The sequence below is a fragment of the Cetorhinus maximus genome, chromosome 3, assembly GCF_964194155.1.
Source record: "Cetorhinus maximus chromosome 3, sCetMax3.hap1.1, whole genome shotgun sequence".
Classification (NCBI taxonomy): Eukaryota; Metazoa; Chordata; class Chondrichthyes; order Lamniformes; family Cetorhinidae; genus Cetorhinus; species Cetorhinus maximus.
In genome coordinates this window covers 92,210,957-92,234,699 of record NC_135881.1, presented here as the reverse complement: position 1 = coordinate 92,234,699, position 23,743 = coordinate 92,210,957, and the positions used below count along the sequence as shown (strand labels likewise).

General features: G+C 41.4%; 1 protein-coding gene across 14 annotated transcripts in view; it reads right to left on the bottom strand.

Moving 5' to 3' along the window:
• Window positions 1–23,743, bottom strand: part of invs (inversin) — a 400,143-nt gene that overhangs the window by 372,933 nt on the left and 3,467 nt on the right. For 5 of the 14 annotated variants that reach the window (XM_078538689.1, XM_078538701.1, XM_078538705.1 and 2 more), the window contains exon 2: window positions 10,139–10,238. The exons of 1 other annotated variant lie outside the window; for it this stretch is intronic. In XM_078538689.1, the coding sequence (XP_078394815.1) occupies window positions 10,139–10,141 (3 nt within the window). In that variant the 5' untranslated portion in view covers window positions 10,142–10,238. Of the gene's footprint in view, window positions 1–10,138; window positions 10,239–16,111; window positions 16,250–18,230; window positions 18,337–19,027; window positions 19,197–23,743 lie in introns of all 14 variants that reach the window. 8 more of the 14 variants (XM_078538691.1, XM_078538693.1, XM_078538692.1 and 5 more) reach the window with 8 other exon arrangements.

Here is a 23,743-nt window from a genome sequence, read left to right as displayed (position 1 = left end):
ACCATTGTGTTCCTTCACTCAAGGCAGATTCAGTTCTAAAACAATATATCCTTTCGAGTCTGGGAAGAGTGTCCTCTGCAGTCACCGTCGCCGAGTGAAAAAAAACAAAGAGTGATATCACAGGAAAACCGTAAGTTCATTGGCTGGTAAGTAACTGATAGTTTGAACTACCTATTCTAAGTTGATTTCAGATTAAAGGTGACTACTGGGGCCCAGGGTCGGAGGCCTAACACTTCAGCTTCAACACAGCAGAGAGAGCAAGTTCCAGTTGATTTTAAAAAGTGTATTTTGAATCTCTATTCTAACTTGCTTTCAGATTAAAGGTAAATAGGAGAAATATTTTACAGATTGATAAACTAAAGACCAGTAGGAAATTTAAAAACAAATTGAAAAACTAATTAAATAAAATAGAAATGCAGGGCCAGGTGATGTGTTGTAACTGCATGATGTGGGAGCTGGTGGACCTCATTGTGGTTCCTAGTGACCACACCTGTGGCAAATGTTGGTTGCTAGAGGAACTCCGGCTCAGAGTTGATGAGCTGGAACCTGAGCTTTGGACACTGTGACACATCAGGGAGGGGGAGAGTTACTTGGACGTTGTGTTTTAGGAGACAGTCACATCCCTTAGATTAACTACCTTAAATTCGGCCAGTGGTGAGGGACAGGAAGGTATGACTATGAGTGAGGCAGGTAGAGGGATCCAGGAAGTAGCACTGCAGGAGCCTCAGCCCTTGCCCTTATTCAACAGGTTTGAGATTCTTGCTCCCTGTGTGGACGAGAGCAGGGACTGTAGGGAGGATGAGCAAACTGACCATAGCACCGTGGTACAGGGAGTCATTCAAGTCGGGGGAGAAAAGAGAAATGTAGTTGTAATCGAGGATAGCGTAATTAGGGGAATAGATACTGTTCTCTGTAGCCAGGATCGAGAGTCCTGAAGGCTATGTTGCCTACCTGGTGTCAGGGTTAAGGATATCTCATCTGGGCTGCAGAGGAACTAAGAGTGGGAGGGAAAGATCCAGTTGTCATGGTCCATGTAGGTACCAATGATATAGATAGAACGAGGAAAGAGGTTCTGCTGAGGGAATACGAGCAGCTAGGGGCTAAATTAAAAAACAGAACCAAAAGGTAATAATCTCCAGATTACTACCTGAGCCACAAGCTAATTGGCACAGGGTCAATAAGATTAAAGAGATAAATGCATGGCTCAAAGATTGGTGTGGGAGAAATGGGTTTGAATTCATGGGGCATTGGCACTAGTACCGGGGAAAGAGGGAGCTATTCCATTCGGATGAGCTCCACTTGAATCATGCTGGGGCCAGTGTCCTGGCAAATCGCATAATCAGGGTTGTAGATAGGGCTTTAAACTAAATAGTGGGGGGGAAGGTTCAGTTGCATGGAAATATAAAAAATCAAAGTTTAAGGAGAGGGTAAGAGTGCAGGTTAGTGACGAGGCTGATTGTTACCAAAAAGTGAAAGGAAGGGACAGAGTGTGTGAACACCACGTTGCACCAAAGAATCGTATAAGAGTAGGGAAAATTGACAATAGGGCAAACTTAAAGGCTTCGTATCTGAATGCGTGTAGCATTTGGAATAAAACTATTGAGTTAACAGTGCAAATGGAGATAAATAGGTATGATTTGGTGGCGATTACTGAGACATGGTTATAGGGAGAACAGGTTTGAGAGTTGAATATTCCAAGGGTACTCAGTGTTTCAGAAGGATAGGCAGGAAGGAAAAGGGGGTGGTGTAGCTTTGTTAATAAAGGAAGAGATCAGTGCTATAGTGAGGAATGATATAGGCACTGGAGAGCAAGATGTAGAGTCAATCTGGGTAGAAATAAGAAATAGCAAGGGAAAGAAGTCCCTGGTAGGAGTAATCTATAGGCCCCCAAACAGTAGTTCAGCAGTAGGGCACAGTATAAACCAGGAAATACTGGGAGCATGTAAGAAAGGCACGGCAATAATCATGGGAGATTTTAATATGCATATAGACTGGACTAATTAAATTGGCAAGGGTAGCCTCGAGGGAGAGTTCATAGAATGTATTTGAGATTGTTTCTTGGGGCAATATGTTGTGGAACCAACCAGGGAGCAGGCTATTCTGGATTTGGTTTTGTGTAATGAGTTGAGATTAATTAATGATCTCACAGTAAAGGATCCTCTAGGGAAGAGTGATCACAGCATGCTACAATTTCAAGTTCAGTTTGAGAGCGAGAAATTTGAGTCCCACACTAGTGTTCTAGAGTTAAACAAATGGTAACTTGGTTAGGCATGGTGGCAGATTTAGCCCTAATGGACTGGGCAGGAAGACTACAAAGTAGGACAGTTGATGAACAGTGGCAGATATTTAAGGAGATATTCAATTCCTCCCAAGTAAAATATATTCCAAAGAGGAAGAAAGATGGTATGAGGGGGAAAAGCATCCATGGCTAAGCAAGGAAGTTAAAGATAACAAAGGCAAAAGCTAAGACATACCAAATTGCAAAGGTCAGTGGCAGACTGGAAGGTTGGGAAACTTTTAAAGATCAACAAAGGGTTACTAAAAAAATAATAAAAAGAGCAACGGTAAATTATGAAAGAAAACTAGCGCAAAATGTAAAAACTGATAGCAAAAGCTTTTACAAGTATATAAAAGGAAAGAGAGTAGCTAAAGTGAATGTTGGTCCCTTGGAGGATGAGACTGGGGAGTTAATAGTAGGGAACGCAGAAATGGCAGAGACGCTTAATCAACATTTTGCCTCAGTTTTCACGGTGGAGGATACTAATACCACCCCAATAGTAACAGGTAGTGCAGAGGGTATAGAGAAGGAGGAACTTAGAACAATCACCATCACTAGAGAAAAAGTTCTGAGCAAACTATTGGGATTAAAGGGTGACAAGTCCCCAGGACCTGATGGCCTACATCCCAGGGTCTTAAAGGAAGTGGCAGCAGAGATAGTTGGTGCATTGGCTATAATATTCCAAAATTCCCTGGATTCTGGAAAGGTTCCAGTGGATTGGAAAAATGCTAATATAATGCCCTTATTCAAAAAGGTGGGGGGGGGGGGGGGGGGGGGGGGGGGGGGGCGCGCAGTGTGCAGAAAGTAGGAAACTATAGACCAGTTAGTTTAACGACTGTCGTTGGGAAATTGTTGGAATCCATTATTAAGGAAGTAGTAATGGGGCATTTGGAAAGTCAAAGTGCAATCCATCAGAGTCAGCATGGTTTTATGAAGAGTAAATCGTGTTTGACTAATCTGCTAGAGTTCTTTGAAGATGTGACAAGCAAAGTGGATAATGGGGATCCTGTAGATGTAGTATACCTGGACTTCCAGAAGGCCTTTCACAAGGTGCCGCACAAAAGATTAATACACAAGATAGGATCACATGGAGTTGGGGTAATATATTAGCTTGGACAGAGGATTGGCTAACCAACAGAAAGCAGAGTGTCGGGATAAATGGTCTTTTTCTAGATGGCAAGCTGTAACTAGGGGGTGCCACAGGGTTCGGTTCTTGGGCCCCAACTATTTACAATCTATATTAATGACTTGGATTCAGGGATAGATGGTACTATAGCTAAATTTGCAGATGACACCAAAATAGGTGGGAAAGTAAGTTGCAATGAAGAAATAAGAAATTTACAAATGGATATGGATAGGTTAGGTGAATGTGCCAAATTTTGGCAGATGAAGTTTAGCGTGGATAAGTGTGAGGTTATCCATTTTGGTCAGAAGAATAAAAAGGTGACTTATTATTTAAATGGAGAGAAACTTCAGAATGCTTCAGTGCAGAGGGACCTGGGTGTCCTCGTGCATGAATCGCTAAAAGCTAGTATGCAGATACAGCAGGTAATAAGGAAGGCAAATGGAATTTTGGCATTTACTGCTAAAGGAATAGAGTATAAAAATAGGGAAGTGTTGTTGCAACTGTACAAGGCATTGGTGAGAGCGCACCTGGAGTACTGTGCACAGTTTTGGTCCCCTTACTTGAGGAAGGATGTAGTTGCATTGGAGGCGGTTCAGAGGAGGTTCACTAGATTGATTCCAGAGATGCGGGACTTATCTTATGAGGAGAGATTGAGCAGTTTAGGCCTATACTTGCTGGAGTTTAGAAGGATCAGAGGAGATCTAATTGAGGTATATAAGATGCTAAAGTGGATAGACAAAGTAGACGTGGAGCGGATGTTTCCCCTTGTAGGGCATTCTAGAACGAGAGGCCATAGTTTCAGGCTAAGGGATGGTAGATTTAAATCAGAGATGAGGAGGAATTACTTTTCTCAAAGGGTCGTGAATCTGTGGCATTCGCTACCTCAGAGTGCAGTGAATACCGGGATGCTGAATAAATTTAAGGAGATGGACAGATTTTTAATTAGTAACGGGTTGAAAGGTTATGGGGAGAGGGCAGGAAATTGGAGTTGAGGCCGAAATTAGATCAGCCATGATCGTATTGAATGGCGGGGCAGGCTCAAGAGGCTGAACTGCTCCTATGTCCTTATTTAGATCTTTAATCAGTACTGCCGCATCCCCTTCTTTTTCCTTCTCTATTATTCCTAAATACTTGGTAATCAGGAATATGAAGAACCAGTTCCTGGCATTGTTTGAGCCATGACCCTGTCAATGCAAATATGTCAGAATCCCGGGGAACAATTTGTGCCTGCAGCTCTTATCAGTTACACTGCAGACATTGATTCACATATAGTACCTCCCATTATCACTTTTGTTATTTTGCTCAATCTGCTCCCTTCAGTTTTTGGGATATTTCTGATTTTACTGCTGTTTATATCTCTCTCTCTCCTCCAACCTCACCGCTGCTCCCTTCTGTTATTTTTCTGATTTCCCTCCCCCTTCTAAATTAGTTCAAACCCTCCCCAACAGGACTAGTAAACCTTCTATGCAAATTCCTTATGGATTGTCAAATTTTCTCCAGGGCTCAAGCTATCCAAATTTCACAAATTAATTTGATTATCCAAATTTCAACTTCACATGCTGCATACAAGAGCCAAATTGTTTTTCTGGATGGTTGCTACATGGTACTGCATTATTTGTATCCCAAAAGGTGATGCAATGATGTAGATAATTTGCAAGTTTGAATGATTTCTTTGAATGTTACCAGAACTAAAGGGTTATCAGGAAAGAGTGATTAGGCTGGGGTCCTTCTGTCTAGAAAAAAGACCAAGGATGAAGAGAAGACTGAGCCTACAGGGTCACCTGACAGAGGTCTTCAAGGTTATGAAAGGATTTGTTAGAGTAGACGTGAAATGTTTTCACTTGCGGCAAAGACCAGGACCATAATATAAGATTGCTACTAATTAATCCAATCGAGAATTCAGGTGATACTTCTTTATCCCAAAAGTGGTTAAGATGTGGAATTCATTATCATAGGAAGTAGTTGAGAGAACAGCACAGATGCATTCAAGGGCAAAATAGGTAAGCAAGTAAGGAGGAAAGTTACAGAAAGGTATGTTAATGGGGCTAGGTGAAGAGGGGTAGGCGGAAACTTGTGTGGAGCATCAACGTTGGGCCAAATCGCCTGTAAATACTTGGTAATCAGTTTGTAAAATAAAATGGCTATGCTTTGATGACTGTAGTTTCAGGTCCCTCCAGGAGCCTAAATACACACCAGCTACCTAAAATCAGGCAATTTTGCATCCAAGTTAGTTTTATGATTTTGTATCTTTTATTAATATCATCTTTTCTCTCAACCAACAGTGGATCCTGTAAACAGACTCTTGCTCTCTACAATCCAAAATCTGTATCTTATCTCGGTTTTGGGTATGCATCTTTGTTAAGGTCAAAGATTAATATTTATCCCATTGAAGTAATCCGCTTACTGGATGTAAGTTTTCACCATGCTACCAAATTCTCTTCCAAATGGCAAATGCTACAATACATATAGAGAGGTGAAATGCTGAAAATAATTACTTTATTTTTCCTTTTTATATGTTAACAAAGTTACCAATTCTTAGTTTCTCCATGCCATTTATTATCTGCAACTAACTGGATTTAATCAACTTCAATGTAACCTGTTGCTTGGAAGTGCACAAGAATGACACAAAGCCATTATCTATTCCTTGCTATGAAAATAACTGCTTGACTTTCTGTATTTCCTCCCAACAGCATTACTACGAACATACGGATTAGGAGCAGGAGCAGGTCACTCGGCCCCTTGAGCCTGTCTGCCATTTAATAAGATCATGGCAAATCAATCAAGTCGCCTCTTACTCTTCTAAACTCCAGTCGATACAAGCATAACAGGTTCAACCTTTTCTCATAAGACAACCCGCCCATTCCTGGTATTAGTCTAGTAAACCTTCCCTGAGCTGCCTCTAATGCATACATCCTTCCTTAAATAAAGGAAACCAATACTGTACACAATACTCTAGATGTGGTCTCACCAGTGCCCTGTATAACTGAAGCATAACCTCCCTACTTTTGTAATCAATTCCCTTCACAATAAATGATAACGTTCAATTAACTTTCCTAATTACTTGCTGTACCTGCATACTTATCTATAGCGATTCATGCACTAGACAACCAGATCTCTCTGTAACCTCTCACCATTTACATAACCATTTCTTTTTTATTCTTCTTGCCAAAATGGACAATTTCACATTTGTCCACATTATACTCCATTTGCCAGATCTTTGCCCACGCACTTAACCTATCTATTTGTAGCTCCCTTAGGTCCTCTTCGCAACTTACTTTCCTACCTATTGTGACTGTTGTCTAGAGGTGCCAAGTTTCCAAGCAGGGGTGACACCATTTCATGTTGCTGCATCTTCCCAAAATATTGTACATCTTAAGTTAACTGAAACCAAGCCTTTTGCAAAATATATAAATTATTTTATACTTCTAACAACAAAAATTTGTGACCTACTTGCTTGATTTTTCGTTGTGTTTTCAAGGAAAAGGTCATTCCAGAAGATAAATACTGCAGGTGAATCACACATGGTTCATGCGAAAAGTGAAGGGTAAAAAGACAAAAGGGGGACAGGAGGAGGACAGAGAGAGAGGACAGAAGAAGAGAGAGGCGAATAAACTGGCAGTTTCTTTCTTCGTTATAATTTGACTTTTCCTCAAAAGAAAAGTTGAAATTTGGAAGCAATTAGAGCCTCTTTGAAGGATAGTTATGGAGGGAAAGATAAAAATTGATTGATGATGAAAGGGCTCTGACCTAACACAACATGCGCTTGGGTGAGCAAGTGGGGAGAGGGAGTAATGGATATTGAGTTAAGTTTAAAGTTAGTAGCAGACGTTCGTGTGTAAGGCATTGGATGGTCATGAGAATAGTTTATAAACACAAGTCTTTTTTTAAAATCAAATACGCAGATGAGCTATGTTGTAATTGTGTTCCTTTTCTAATTAAAATTATTTTACAGAAATTGCAGATCCCCAAATGGATAACAATTTAACTTATTGTGCAACATAATCCGAATTGGAATATTGGATTTTACTTCACCGTACATTTCAGAAGACAAGCATATTCTGACTCGCAAATAAAAATTCCAATGCTAGAAAATAAAACGAAGCATGCTTCTTGCAGCTTTCTCCAAAAATTTCAGTTGTAAGTGATGTTTGAAATTTCCTTGCAGCATTTGCTGAGAGAGAAAAACAGTGTTAACACTTTAGGGCTGTGACAGACCTAAAACGTTACCTCTGTTTCTCTCTCCATAGATGCTGCCAGACCTGCTGAGTATTTCTAGCATTTTCTGTTTTTATTTCAGATTTCCAGCATCCACACTATTGCGCTTTTGTGTTGTTTGAAATTTATATTTTTTTATGTTTTATTAGCCAGGAGAAAGAATAAACGGTCAATTTCCTGGACTTAATTTCTTTGTTGTGCATATTTGTTAATCATATGCATTGCATTATTTCTCAGTGAAGGGCCATTATTGAATATTTTTCTTTGAAATAATTATACCAGCTCCAAAACCTTCCAGGTTACCATAGGTCAAAATGTATTTTAAAAGTAATTTAGGCCATTTTCATTTGTATCTATCAATGAATTGTTTAAAAAAAAAGCCTGTTCAATGCCACGACTGCACTCAAGTTTGATTTATGACATTAAAAACAGATTGATCAACACAGCTAAATGCAAAAGTGAAGAAGTTGTTGTGATCCCTGCATTAAAAAGATAGGTACAGAAGGATGTATAAAGACCGCAGGGATTAATAATGAAAACAAAAAAACTGAACCCAAGGTTCACTGCACCTAGGTTATGCATAACCTATCCAACCAGTGGCTCCTATAGTGGGGCACCCAGAGTTCACCAACTACCAAAACTCAAATACAAAAGCAAAATACCGCAGATGCTAGCAGTCTGAGATAAAAACAGTAAACGCTCGAAGTACACAGCAGGGCTAGGAGAATCTCTAAAAAGAGAAACAGAGTTCCAGTTTCAGGTCGATGACCCATCGTTAGACATTCTGATGAAAGGTCTTCAATCTGAAACCTTAACTTTGTTTCTCTCTCCACAGATGCCTTTAGACCTACTAGCTATTCCCAACAAAACTCAAAAAAGGAGGCAGCAAAAATACGAATTAGGAGCAGCAGTTGGCCAAGTGACCCTTAGAGCCAGCTCTGCCATTCAAAAGATCATGGATGTCTGATTGTGGCCTCAACGCCACTATCCTGCCTACCCCTGATAACTTCTTGACTAACAAGGGAATCAAAGTGCATCTACCTCTGCCTTAAAAATATTCAATAACCGTGCCTCTACCACTCTCTGGGGAAAGAGAGTTCCAAAGACTCATGATCCTCATCTCTGTCTTCAATGAAAGACCCTTATTTTTAAACTGTGTCCCCTAGTTCTGGTCTCTCCCAAAAGGGGAAACATCCTTTTAGAATCCACTCTGTCAAGCCCCCTCAGGACCCTATATGTTTCAATAAGATCACCTCTCATTCTTCTAAAGTCCAGTGGATACAGGATACATGTAGGTCCAGATTCAATCCGAGTTTAGATAATTACTCATTATGCAATGCTTTGTACAGAAACAGATTAATATGAAGCTCATGCATGGCTCCATGAGATCTCTACTATTTAAAGGCCCAGAGGTGACAAATGAGTTTGGGGGAAGCAGTCATGAGTCATAGACTTAATGTCTTTTATATGCTGGTAGTAGGAATTATACTATTAGAAAGATTTTTCCTTGATAGTTTCAAAGTTTGATTGGTTGTGGAGTGGAGGTGATTCCTAAAGATTTATCTTCTCTTCAACAAATTATTAAAAATTGTAATGAATTGAGATTCCCGCTTTGAATTGTTCTTGGATTATAAGGCAAAAAAAATTCTATATGTATTTGCAAACCTTTAGGAGTATTTTATTCCCTTAGGGAGTTTCAGAATACTAATTGGTGTACTATAAAATATCAGAGATCTGATCATGATCCACACCTTAAACATGAATGTTAATTGGCTGGAGGTGAGACTTCTACCCCTCACTTGGGCAGAAGTGCCGCCTCAGAGAGATGCCAGCAAGTCCCAGCAGCGCCAGCAGCAGCAGTAGCCAGGACTGGGACTACAAGCAGTCCCCAGGATCTAGGTTCTGAAGTCCAGGACCAGGCAAGTGCAGGGGGGTGTTCTCATAGTGAGGAGGGGAGGTGAGGCCCGGCCAGGGGGCTCGGGGAGGTGATATCTTAATGGGGAGGATGGGGATGGGGCGGGTGGACATACACCTATAGGGGATAAACCTTGTAGGCCTCCCACCTGCCCCACCCGTCCCACTGCCCGAGGCCCAAGCAGGATGACTTGCCAGGCGTCCCCTTGTCCCTGAACTCCATACGCCAGTATCAAAATTTATGATGGGTTAGAAGTGACCTTTAAATGACCAATAATTGGCCAATTAAGGACCTCAATTGGGGCAAGGAAGGCAGGCTACCCTAGGCCTCGCCCATCACCTGTAAAATTGCATACAGGTCAGGGGCGTGCAGGAAGGCGGCAGCAAGGCCACCCAGGGAATTTGCACGCCCTGCACCTGCAAGCCCGCTGGTGAGGTCTGTAAAATTCTGCCCGATATCGTCTGAACGTGTTTTGTAATACAAAACTAAAAGGAGTATTGGAACCATTAGCTATGTTCACAGTCTTCCATAAAGCACTTAACCAAAAGCTTGCCTTTTATACAAATTATATCAAAAAACAAGGAGAGAGAAATAATGGACTTACCATGACCTTTTACCTTGGTTCCGAACCAACTGAAAGCATTTGAAGCTTTGATGGTTGCACCCAAGACATCATTAATTATCTCTTAAATGGCTCATTCCTTCTGGAAGGAAAAGTGAACAATGTCCGTTTTTTGAAAGCAAATGCTTAAATCTTTAAAGTCTAAAGACAAAAAAGTGACTTCAATTTCAAATAAGAAAAATAAGGAACATTTAAGCGTTTTAAACAACCAACTGTAGACACAATCAAAAAGAAAAAGCTGCAGAGTAGAGCAAGTTATAAAGCAAGGCTGTGATTGTGTCTTCAGTGTCTTCCAATCAGGATATATATTGCACAACACAGATCTGCATTAGAAAAGTATGCAATGGTGAAATGTAACAAACAGAAAATGCACGCATACATAAAACTTTTAGAATATAACTAACTGGTGTCCGATGTTATTACTCAGTGAATTAGAAATTTTATCAGAATTGTGGATGTTAAGCCAAGTAGTGTTATCAGGAACCCTGATTTTGTGTTCGAGGCAATAGGAAGATAGCAAAGATCTTGCAGTACTGGGTTAAGCTTTCAGTGTCAATCAGTATTTTACAGGGGTATTAGGTTACTGCAAAGGCCTCCCCTCGAAGATCCAGGAACACTAGAGAGATTCTGGATGCAATGCAACAGGTCCCACCAGGATTTGGAACATTGGAGATTGGAGAATTAAGTCCTGGGTCTTGGAGAATTGGGGCTGATTTGGGGGGGGTAACACAGTGCACTGGGGAGGCAAGAGTCCAGCAGATTTTTTGAGTGGGGAGGTAGGTGGGGAGGTAGGGCTGAGTACTGTCTGAAAACTTTAAGATGAAGGGAGCCAGGCAAATGAAGCCAAAACTGCCCTTGACCACATGGGACCTTCAGGCAACCTCCCCTATTACAATCAGCCTCCTTCTGACCCACCCAGATACCTTTTGGTCTGTCAAACACCCACCTACATCATCAACCACCTCCTGACTTAAAGCATTTAAGGCTGAACTTTAGCACACAAAAATGGGTGGATTGGGTTTAAGTCAGATATAAAAATTTGAAACAATGAATCCAAATCCCCAATCCATCCACTTCAGGATTTTACAGAGTTGGGGCAAGACGATGGCAACCACTCGAAATGTTAACTGTTTCTCTCTCCACAGATGCTGCCAGATCTGTTGAGTTTTTCCAGCATTTCCTGTTCTTATTTTAAATAAGAGGCTGCCAGCCTCATTAAAATATTTAAATTACCAACCAACCAACCATCTTTTTTTATTAATCATTCACGGGATGTGGGCTTCGCTGGCTGGGCCAGCACTTATTGCCCATCCCTAGTTGCCCTTGAGAAGGTGGTGGTGAGCTGCCTTCTTGAACTTCCGCAGTTCATGTGGGGAAACATCCTCTCAGCATCCACCCTGTCAAGTCCCCTCAGGATCTTATATGTTTCAATAAGACCACGTCTCATTCTTCTAAGCCCCAATGGATGCAAGCCCAACCTGTCCTCATAAGATAACAAAGCACCATGCTTGATCAGCATCCTATCCACCTTAAATATTCACTTCCTCCATTGCTGGTGCACTTTATTGTAGTGGGCACTAACACTGCAGCGACTCGCCAAGGCTTTTGACCTAATTTTTAGAAGGTCCCGTTCACCCATCACGCCTGTACTGACTGATGTACATTGGCTCATGATCCACCAGCAGCTTGATTTAAAATTCTCATTTTTCATGTTCAAGTCCCTCTATGGCCTCACCCCAACCTATCTGAGGTCAGCAGTGTAAAGCACTGGGTGTTCCCCTAACCTGGAAATGTGAACACTGTATGCTGTCTGAAAGCAGTAGTGTTAGCACTGTGTTTTGTATGAACTGTAGCCTGACTGACAATGACAGGAACAAATTGCACAGTCCAGACTGTTCAGTGTGTTTTGTCCTCCAAGGAGACCAATCAAAAATCTGGTAAAGCTTGCTTGTGTTGCAAATATTTTACTTATCTGCTATCTAGAATGGTAGCCTTGGAGTGATGCTGGAATAGGAGCTTGTTAAACATTTTTCTTCTGGATTTTTAACTGGGAAACACATAGTCTTGTCCTTAACCAAGATATCAGGGAGAATGCTGGAACTGAAAATCTATGAGAGTTCTTGTGGGGGCTAGAGCATGAAAGTATGGAGAGCAGACCCAAGGGAGTTATTAATTAGGTTGATAGAGCAGTAGCATTATGGTATGTAGAAAGCCAGGGGAGGAGGTGAAGTTGTGAAAAATACGCTGGAATACGTATTCGTTCATTTCCAGGGGCACAGGGCACTGATGGATGGGCTGGGGATAGGCAAAGGGATGTGAACAGCAAAGAGAGAAAAAGGAAGTAGTTGGAAATACCTGAGATGTCTTAACACTCACCAGTGATTGACACCTCAGGAAAGGGAAGGCCTTGTTTAAACATTGGGATGATTGAAGCCATCATCACGGGGGCCCTGTCACAACCCTATCACTAAACAAAGTTTTTCTGGCCATTGTCACATTGCTGTTCGTGGAACATGGCTGCGTGCAGTCTGACTGCTGCGTTTCCTACAACAGTGATCATTGGCTGAAAAGTGCTTTGGGACATTCCAGGGTTCAGCTCCTTTATCCATGGTTTGAACCAAGGCTGTTATGAGGTCAGGAGCTGAGTAGCCCTGGCAGAACCCAAACTGAGCATCAGTGAATAGGTTATTGCTAAGCAAGTGCTGTTTGATAGCATTGTTGATGACCCCTTTCATCGCTTTAGTGACGATGGAGAGAAGACTGATGGGGCGATAATTGGCCAGGTTGGATTTGCCCTGCTTTTTGTGGACAGGACATAACTGGGCAATTTTCTGCATTGCTGGTTAGACGTCAGTGTTGTAGCTGCACTGGAACAGCTTGGCTAGGGGCACAGCAAGATCTGGAGCACAAGTTCTCAGTACTATTGTTGAAATGTTGTCAGAGCCCAAGCCTTGGCAGTATCCAGTTCCTTCAGCCATTTCTTGACATCACATGGAGTGAATCAAATTGACTGAAGACAGGTATCTGTGATGCAGGGAACCTCAGGAGAAGGCCAAGATGGATCATCCACTCAATGTGGCAGAACTGCAGAGCTTCGATCTGATCAGTTGGTTGTGGAATCACTTAGTTCTGTCTATCACTTGCTGATTATACTATTTGGCATGTAAGTAGTCCTGTGTTGTAGCTTCACCAGGTTGACACCTCATTTTTAGGTATGCCTGGTGCTGCTCCTGGCATGCCCTCCTGCACTCTTCGTTGAACCAGCGTTGATGCCCTGGCTTGGTGGTAATGGTAGAGTGGTGGATATGCTGGGCCATGAGGTTACAGATTGTGGTGTATACAATTCCGCTGCTGCTGATGGCCTGCAGCACCTCATGGTTGCCCAGTCGAATTGCTAGATCTGTTCTAAAACTATCCTATGGTGGTAGTGCCATACAACACGATGGAGGGTATCCTCAATGTGAAGAAGGGACTTCGTCTCCACATGCGGTGGTCACTCCTACCGATACTGTCATGGACAGATGCATCTGCAGCAGGCAGGTTGGAGAGGATGACGTCAAGTACGTTTTTCCTTCTTGTTGGTTCACTCACCATCTGTTGCAAAGTCTAACAGCTATGCCCTTCAGGACTCAGCCAGCTCGGTTAGTAGTGGTGCTACTGAGCCACTCTTGGTGATGGACATTGAAGTCCCCCACCCAGGGTGCATTCTGCGCCCTTGCCACTGTCAGTGCTTCTTCCAAGTGGTGTTCAACATGGAAGAGGGCTGATTCATCAGCTGAGGGGCAGGGGGGGGGTGGGTGGTATGTGGTAATCAGCAGGAGGTTTCCTTGCCCATGTTTGACCTGATGCCATGAGACTTCATGGGGCCCGGAGTCGATGTTGAGAACTCCCAGGGCAACTCCCTCTCGACTGCATAGCACTGTGTTGCCACCTGCTGGGTCTGTCCTGCCGGGAGGACAGGACATACCCAGTGATGCTGGTGGTGGCGCGTGGAACATTGTCTGTAAGGTCTGTGAGTATAACTATGTCAGGTTGTTGCTCGACTAGTTTATGAGGCAGCTCTCTCAATTTTGGCACTAGCCCCTAAGACGTTAGTAAGGAAGACTTTGCAGGGTGGCCAGGGCTGAGTTTTCCATTGTTGTTTCTGGAGCTTAGGTCAATTCTGGGTGGTCCTCCTTCAGTGAATTCCATTCCTTTTAGAGTAGTGGAGGCAGGGTCATTGACTCTCCTGTTAGTCAAGAATCTATCCAACTCTGTCTTAAAAATATTCAAAGGAAATGGAGGCAGGCAGGAAAATGGAGTCAAGGCCACAATCAGGTCAGCCATTATGTTATCAAATGGCGTACTCTTGCTCCTAATTCGTATGCTCCTATGTTTTCTACGTTATAGCACTTCAAAAAAAGTACTTAATTCGCTGTAAAGGGTGCCCCAAGGTGATCAAAGATGCTATATACATGCAAGTCTTCCACTTTTTTTCCTTTAAACATTTCTGAGTCTTATCCTACCTACCTAGTCATCCTATCCATCTCCTTATCTTCTCTCTTTGCTCATTAAACACATATCCCTATCCATAATTCTCCATTCCTCCAACTCCTCATAAATTGTTCCTCCTTAATGTCACCTTTTTCTGCAGCTTATTCCCTGAAATGGCCTCTCTAAATCCCTTTGCCTGTCTGATCATCTCTTCTCCTTCAAATCCACACCACTGATCCAACTTTTAGTCACACTTCCTAATCTCACCTTCTTTGACCCTGTTTTCTCATGCCTTGTGATTTGTTCTACATTAAAGGAAGTGTATAAATGCATGTTCTTGTTGTTTTGACTACTTAGGCAGGTAATGATGGGTATAGGTGGCATTTGTGGTAAGTAATAAAGACCTTGAAGATAGAAGAGAAGGTATCAGCGGAGATGTTCAAAGTGGAGAAGTAGCTGGAGAAGTAAGGAGATAAGTTGAAATGGGGCTGGAAACAAGAACCCTGCTGGCACCAATGTAGTTGAATATGTAGCCAGACAATGGACTGTTAATTGGAGAAAGAAATTATTTTTGAATAGTCAGGCCCTTTATCAAGCCTAGTTAAGTATTGCTCTGTTGTTTTTTGTTTAGCTAAGAGAACCTTTCTTTGCCCTGTAAAGCACAGAAGGATCTTTGTTCCCTCTGAGAACTGATCGACTCATATTACCTGAACAAACCAAAGTGACGGAACATCTTAAATCTTCTAAATGACATATGACTCATTATTCACAAATTTTGTGACTGGAAATTCCTGAAGGCCTTGAACGAACTTGCTTGACGTGGAATTTGTATAATGATGAGGTCTGGTGGCAGCACCAATTGTGTTCTGATGCAGGAATGGGTAACAACAATCACTCTGCCTATGCTATTGGAATAGCAGTCGGACATACAGCCCCTCAATTATCTCCTGGCTTATCTACACAACTCCATTTACCTGCAGCTGCGTCACATTCCTTTATATCCTAACCTAACAGAAATCTGTTAATCTCAGTCTTGAAAATCTCAGTTGATCAATATCCAGAATATTTTGAGGGAAGAGAATTCTAGATTCCAGTACTCTATGTGTGAAAAATGTCTTCCAGATTTCATTCCCAAACAGTCTAGCTTTAGTTTTAAGCTAGTGTCCCCTTGTTCAGGATTTTTCCACCATAGTTTCTCAGTATGTAGCCAATTGAATCTCTAACATTTTAAAAACCTCAATTAGGTCACTTCTAAACACAAGGGAACACAAAACTATGTTCATGCAACCTGTCCTCATAACTTAATTCTTTCGGCCCCAGTATCATGCTGGTAATTCAGTGCTATTTGGCACTCCATGGCCAACATATTTTTCCTGAGGTATGGTGCTCAAAATTGAATACAGTTACCAATCTACGTAACAAAGTTATGTCCAATCCATACACTTAAGATTTGCTAAATTCAACTAGTCAGGCATGACCCACCTGTTACAAAACCATGCCAATGATCAGCTCATACATGCCCGAGGGCACAGTGGCAGTGTCCCTGATGATAATTCCAGTAACTTCCCAAAAGTGACGTTAAACTGACAGGTCTGTGGTTTCCTGGTTTCTCCTTCCTACCTACTTAAAAAAAGAAGTGATATTAGCAGTTGCTTAGTCCAAGGACACAATTCCTCAATCTAGAGTGCTTTGGAAAATTCTTATTAACAAAACTGTAATTTTCTCACCTATTTTTCTTAATATCCCAGGGTGGAAGCTATCAGGTCTAGGAGATTTGTCTATCTCAAATGCGCTTACTTTTTCTGATACCATTTTTCAAAATCTCATCTTAAATTTCTAATTGGACTTGACTTATTTTTAGATTTCATAATTCTATTATTTTGTCCTCTTCCTCAACTATGAAAATGGATACAAAGCATTAATTTAACAACTCAGCTATTTCTTTATTATCTATTATAGTATCAATATACAGGCCCATTGGCATGTGTTCATGCGTTGGCATCTGTCAACCAGGTCCCAGCTATGGGTCAAATAGTGCCCACTGCATTGTGGGTCCGGCTCAGGAGAATCATAGGCACTGCAATGGAGTCCTATAGGTGGCTGGTGATTCCATTAAGCAATCACTTTCTGGCAACTCCTGCTACTAAGCAGGTTCCAGACATTAGGGCTCCCATCCTTCCTCTGGATTCAGTCTACAAGGTCAAGAGGAAGATGCAGATACTGGCTAAGTCTGCATCTCCAAATCCTGCCCAGGCTATGCAGCCATAAAAAACAAATGATGAGGACACTTCATCCTTACTCTTACTAGTGAGGGGACCAACATGGAAGGTTGCTGTCTACGGGTTATAAAGCCCAGCTTGATTGGCATAAGGAAAGGGTTGCCTTCGGTGATCGGAAGGATCACTGCATTCTATTGGTCAGTCACTGCCTGCCTCAAGCTGGACAGCCTCCAGCCAATAAGGTGCTGACTCACCAATGTTTGCTTTCATCCTTAAACTGTGAGGATTAGAGATCCTATGCTGACAGGCCGATGGTAAATGGGTACCAACAAACGAAAGGTGGAGATTCTCCAGTTTGGAAGCTGGATCATCAGGACTGTGTAGCCTGACATGCATAAGGACTTGCAGTCAACAGACAAAATACGTAAGACAGCACTGATCAACTGTGAGCTACATAAGTTTAACACTGACATTGATGCTCTCCAAGACACTAGACTGGACGACACTGGATCAATAAGTGAAGCCAATTCAATTTTCTACTGGCACAACAAAAGTGCAGATGACCACAGTGAGCAGGAATAGGGCTTTACTGTCAACAACAGATTGAAGCAGATAATTGAGATGCATGTTAGAACTTCTGAAGGCCTTGTATATCTTTGTCTATCATCAGATGGAGGTTTAGTCACCATTGTCTGTGCTTATGCATCAACCTGTATGCCATTGCCAAAGACGAAGATCACTTCTGCGACAGTCTATACGATGTTCTCGAACATCTATCACATGGAGAAAAGTTATTTCTCCTGGGGGATTTTAATGCAAGAGTTGGATCAAAGTTTCATGCTAAACTTGCCTCAGATATCTTGGTATTGGCAAGATAAACAAAAATGGGCAGCAGCTACCAGAACTTTGTGCACAGCATGGACTTTATGTTTCTAACAACTTCTTCTAGGGCAAACATCTGCACAATGTATAATGGCACCATCTGAAATCTGGCCTCTGGCACCAACTTGGCCTGAAAATCACCAGAAAATGAGATCTGTTCAGCATTCTTCACACCTGTACCTATCACAGTGTAGATTGTGATACTGATCACTTGCTTCTCAGTAGCAGGGTAGAAGTGTAACTATGGAAAATACACAAGTCCAAACACAATGGCATGTTACACGTCAACATTTCATGCACGAGGGATGATGACAAATGTCTTGGACAGTCCCTTCCACCTGCGGGCTCACCAAATAATGCTGACGAAGCATGGCGATCCCTGCAGTAAATCATCTACGAAGCTGCAGTAACCACATTTGGCAAAGGAAGAAACAAGAACAAAGATTGAGATCAGCCTTGCAGAAATGACTCCTATCATTGAAGCGAAGAGTTCGGCTCACCTTGCTTACAACCTGTCTCCTAGCCCGAAAGCATGGCACCATTCAGCTCTATGGTTCCATGTCTGTCAGTTTTGAGATCAAACAGGTCTGTATCTTAGTCCCTACTCTGTTTTAGAATATAAAAACATAAAAAATATGAACAGGAGCAGACCACATGCCCATTGAGCCTGTTCTGACATTCAATACAATCATGGCTTCAACTCCATTTTCCCACCCACTCGCCATATCCCTTAATTCCCTGAAAGACCAAAAATCTGTCTATCCCAGCCTTAAATATTTTCAGTGATGGAGTATCCAGAACCCTCTGGGGTAGAGAATTCCAAAGATTCACAACTGCTTGCGTGAAGAAAGTTCTTATCTCAGTCCTAAATGATCGGCCCCTTATCCTGACACTGTGGCCCCGTGTCTTAGATTCCCCAACCAATGGAAACAACCTCTTAGTGTCCACCCTATCAAACACCTTCAGAATTTTGCACAGCAGATGGTAAATGCGAAGCTGCTCAAATCCCAGAGGGAAACTTGAAACAATTGCCACAACTGTTTTGCAATTTGTGCTTTATTTCGAGATGCGTGCCTTGAATTCAGTGGTAATGAGCCCACCAAGACTCAGAGGTTTTTGTACAAAACTAAATTAAACATTTATTAATATAAGAAAAGATTTTAAGCACATACATAGGTCTACACAACATTACTATAACTCCTAAATCTCGTAATTAATCTAGCTCCCAGTTACACCTCCATTAAGGGAACAATAAAAACAAATACATTTCAACAGACCCAGGCAAAGCACACAATACCTTGGACAGTGATAGTCACAATGAGTTTTCTTAGCTTTGGTTCCTGTAGACAGCAGCTTGATGCATAGAAGCTGAAGGCTTTTCATACTGATTAGATCTTAGAATTCCTTTTCCCTTACACATAACCTCATCTCCTTTATACATGTTCCTCCCTTTTTAATGTAAATTGCTGATACAAATAAAAAAATAAAATATAAGTAAAATATACTACTCCAGCAAATATGTCTTTGCAACTTTACTTTTTCTATAATATAAATCTTCTATTGTAATCATAACCTTTGGGAAGAATAAACTGTTTGACTTAGCTTCATATGGCTAGGTGTAACATCCTCTCATCTCTTTGAAATTCAAACTGTTCTGGTTTATCTAAAAATGCAAATGTTCCTCACACCTCACATTCTAAAACCTCAGCCACTTTTACATATTTAGCATTCCAAACCTAGCTTCCCCTTTTCACTCAAAAGCTCCAGATTAGCTGTCTCTAACTCAATTAAATCCCACACACACATCTACACACAGAGAAACTAATCCAAACCCTACTATTAACCTACCTTTACAATAAATCACAATAATTTTATGAAAATTATTACATTTTCTTGACAAGAATCTAACCATCACCCCTTGATGTTAAATGGCATTACCATCACTGAATCCCCCACTATCAACATCCTGGGGGCTTACCATTGACCGGAAACTGAACTGGACTAGCCATATAAATACTGTGGCTACAAGAGCAGATCAGAGGCTAGGAATCCTGTGATGAGTAACTCACTTCCCGACTCCCCAAAGCCTGTCCACCATCTACAAGGCACAAGTCAGGAGTGTGATGGAATACTCTCCACTTGCCTGGATGAGTGCAGCTCCCACAACACTCAAGAAGCTTGACACTGTGCAGGACAAAGCAGCCCGCTTGATTCGCGCCACATCCACATACATTCACTCTCTCCACTACTGACGCACAGTAGCAGCAGTGCGTACCATCTACAAGATGCACTGCAGGAATCCACCAAGGCTCCTTAGACAGGCTCCAAACCCACAGCCACTACCATCTAGAAGGACAGTGGCAGCAGATAGATGGGAACACCACCATCTGCAATTTCCCCTCCAAGTCACCCACCATCCTGATTTGAAAATATATTGTTGTTCCTTCACTGTTGCTGGGTCAAATCCTGGAACTCCCTCCCTAACAGCATTGTGAGTGCACCTATACATGGACCGCAGCAGTTCAAGAAGGCAGCTCACTATCACCTTCTCAAGGGCAACTAGGGATGGACAATAAACGCTCACCCAGCCAGCAAAGCCCACACCATGTCAATAAATGAAATAAATAAATTTGTGGCAGACTTTGCCTTTCCAGAATTGGCTTGTTCAGCCATCAAAAGAAGTGCAGCAGATGATCATCTGACCTCACCAAAATTTTGAAGATGCATTCCCATCATCTGTCATAGATGGAAGGGTTCCAATCATTATAGCATCAACTGCATTTTTCTTTAATGGACTCATATTTCTTTTACCATTCACTTTTTCTTAATATATTTTTAAAAACTGTTCACTTTCCTGTCCCTAGCATTCTCCATATTCTCCCTTTTTGGATTCATCACTTTCTTTCAAAACCCTTTATGCTTTTGACAGCTTTCCCACTCTATTGAATTTCTACCTTTCTCTTTATTTGTGCAAACCTTTTCTTTTAGCTTGATTCTGAATCTCAACTTATTTGCTTAACCGCACAATTGCAGTTTTTGTCTTTTAGGGGTACGTACTAGCTTTGTAATCCACCAAAGAATACATGCCACTGTTTGCCTATAGGTTTGCCCATTAATAGTGCAGCCACTTTGTGATCAATTTATATCTAATTTATTTGAAGTTTGTCTTAATTCACCTTGGGGATTTTTCCTTCTCAAACCAAATAATGAATTTAATTATTTCATAGTCATTATTTGAAAGCTGTTCCCTTATTGTCACTACTGTTAACTTGTCACAAAATCTAATAATTTCATTCATAAGGCTTTCTTCCTTGGCAATTTTTAAAATATACTACTCTAGCAAACTGTTCCAAATACTTTGTCCAAAATCACATAGCATCTGTTATGGCACAGCAGATGGTAAATGCTAAGCTGTTCAAATTCCAGAGGGAAACTTGAAACAACTATTTTACAATTTGTATTTATTCGAGATTCGCACCTTGAATTCAGTAGTAATAAGACCACCGAGTTGTATACGTTTCTTATAAAACTAAATTAAACCTATATTAATTTAGAAAATGATTTTAAACACATACATAGGTTTACAAATTACTACTAAGATTAACTAGGGGAGCTAGGAGTTACCAATCTCCCAGTTACACCTCTGTTAAGGCAACAGTAAAACACATAAATTTTAAAAGACCCAGGCAAAGTAACACAATACCCTGAACAGTCAAATTCAAAGTGAGTTTTCTTCACTTCAGTTCGTGTAGGCAGCAACTTGAGGCTTAAAGGCTGGAGGCTTTTCACACTTGTTAGATCTTAGAATGCCTTCCTCTTACACATAACCTCATCTTCTTTCTACAGGTTTCTCCTTTTTTAATGTAAATTCCATTGTCAATATGTCTTTTCAACTCTACTTATCTAATAATAAAAATTGGTACTATGAAAGATTTTATCAGTAAGCTTTGGGAAAAATAAACACACTGTTTGGCTTCTTCTGGCAAAATGTAACACTTCACCACCTCTTTTGAAATTCAAATTACTCTGGTTTATCTAAAAATGCAAATTTTCCCTTTACACCTCACATTTTAAAACTTCAGCCATGTTCTCCTTTTTAACATTTCAAACCTAGCTTCTCTTCTGATACATCAAAGTCTTCAGACCAGCTGTCTTTAATTCAACTAAGTCCCACCCCCCACACACACACAAAACTGCTCCAGCCTTACAATAAATTCCAGTAACAATATGAAAATTATTATATTTTCCTGACACATCAGATCAATGATTTTTGAAGCATAACATGTCAGGAAACGCAGCAGATAATTTGCATGAAGCAATATTCAAGAATAGCAAATGAGACTAAGACTAATTACTCTGTCTTGGTGGGGAAAATGTTGGTCAAAACACTGGATGGCCTTCAAATAGTTCAGGTGGAAGTTAAATCTTCCATTGCACATGTAGACAGAACCTCGGATTAATGCCCCATCTGAAAAATGGTATCTCCAAGAATGCAGCACTCCCTTAGCTCTGCACTAGATTATCAATCTAGATTTTGCTCTCAACTCCTAAAGTGGGGCTTTACAAATTTCTGATTCAGAAATAATGTTACTATTACTGAGTCAAACTGGTATTTTGAATATTTATCTAGTATATCTTCAAAACTTGTGTAATTTATTAGTAATTCTAAGGTTTATTCAGGTGTGGTAAGGTTTTTTCGCAGTAGTAAAGGTTATTCGGAGTAGTAGGGTTTACTACTTCAATTAAGAAAAATAAATGAATTAACACATAATGAAGATGGCAGGGCAGGTGATATGTTCCAATTGCAGAAGATGGGAGCTCATGAACACCGGTGTTATTCAGGGAAAACACGTTTGCAGTAGGTGTCTGTGGCCTGAGGAGCTTCAGCTCAGGTCATTGAGCTGCAGGCTGAGCAGCAGACACTGGGCAAGTTACCTGGACGCTTTGTACCGGGAAGCAGTCACATCCCTTAGGAGGTTGTCTTCTGATTTGGTCAGTGGTCAGGGATAGGAGAGTGTGACAGCGAGTGAGGCAAGTATGGGGGCCCAGAAGGTAGAAGCGGAGGAGCCTCAGCATTTGCAATTGTCTAACAGGTTTGAGGTTCTTGCAACCTGTATGGATGAAAGCAATGGCTGCAGGGTGGATGAGCAAACTGACCATGGCACCATGGAACAGGAAAGCATTCAAACAGGGGGAGTTAAAAGAAATGTGATGGTAGTAAAGGGCAGTACAGTCAGGGGAATAGGCACAGTTCTCTGCAGTTGAGAGCAAGAGTCCAGATAGCTGTGCAGCCTGTCCTGTACCAGGGTTCAGGACATCTGCTCTGGACAGGTGTGGAACTTGCAGTGGGAGAGGGAGGATCCGGTAGTCGTAGTCCATGTAGCTATCAACGACATAGGTAGAACTAGCAAAGAGGTTCTGCTAGGCAGTATGAACAGCTAGGTGCTAAATTAAAAAGAAAAACCTCAACGGTAATAATATCTGTATTATCATCTGAGCCACGAGCAAATTGGTGTAGGGTAAATCAGATCAGAGTTAAATATGTGGTTCAAAGATTGATGTGGGAGAAATGGGTTTCGATTCATGGGGCACTGGCAGCAGTCCTGGGGAAATGAAGGAGCTGTACCATTGGGATGGTCTTCACCTGAACTGTGCTGGGATGAATGTTCAGGCGAGTGGTCTAACTGAGGTAGAGAGGGCTTTAAATTAAATAGTGGAGGCGAAGGATCAAATTTGGGAAGAGGTTATAAATTAATTAGAAAAGACAAGGCAAGATAGCAAGGTAAGAATAAGGGAAATGATGACTGAAGTGTGGCAGGAAGGGATATAGTGTACAAACCGAAGAGTGCACCAGCAGATAAGGCTAGAGGTTACAAAAATAGTAAAAAGGCAGAACTAAAGGTTCTGTATCCAAATGCATGTAGCATTCATAACAAATTAATTGACAGCACGAATAGAAATAAATATGTATGATCTGATAGCCATTACAGAGACATTGCTACAGGACGACAAA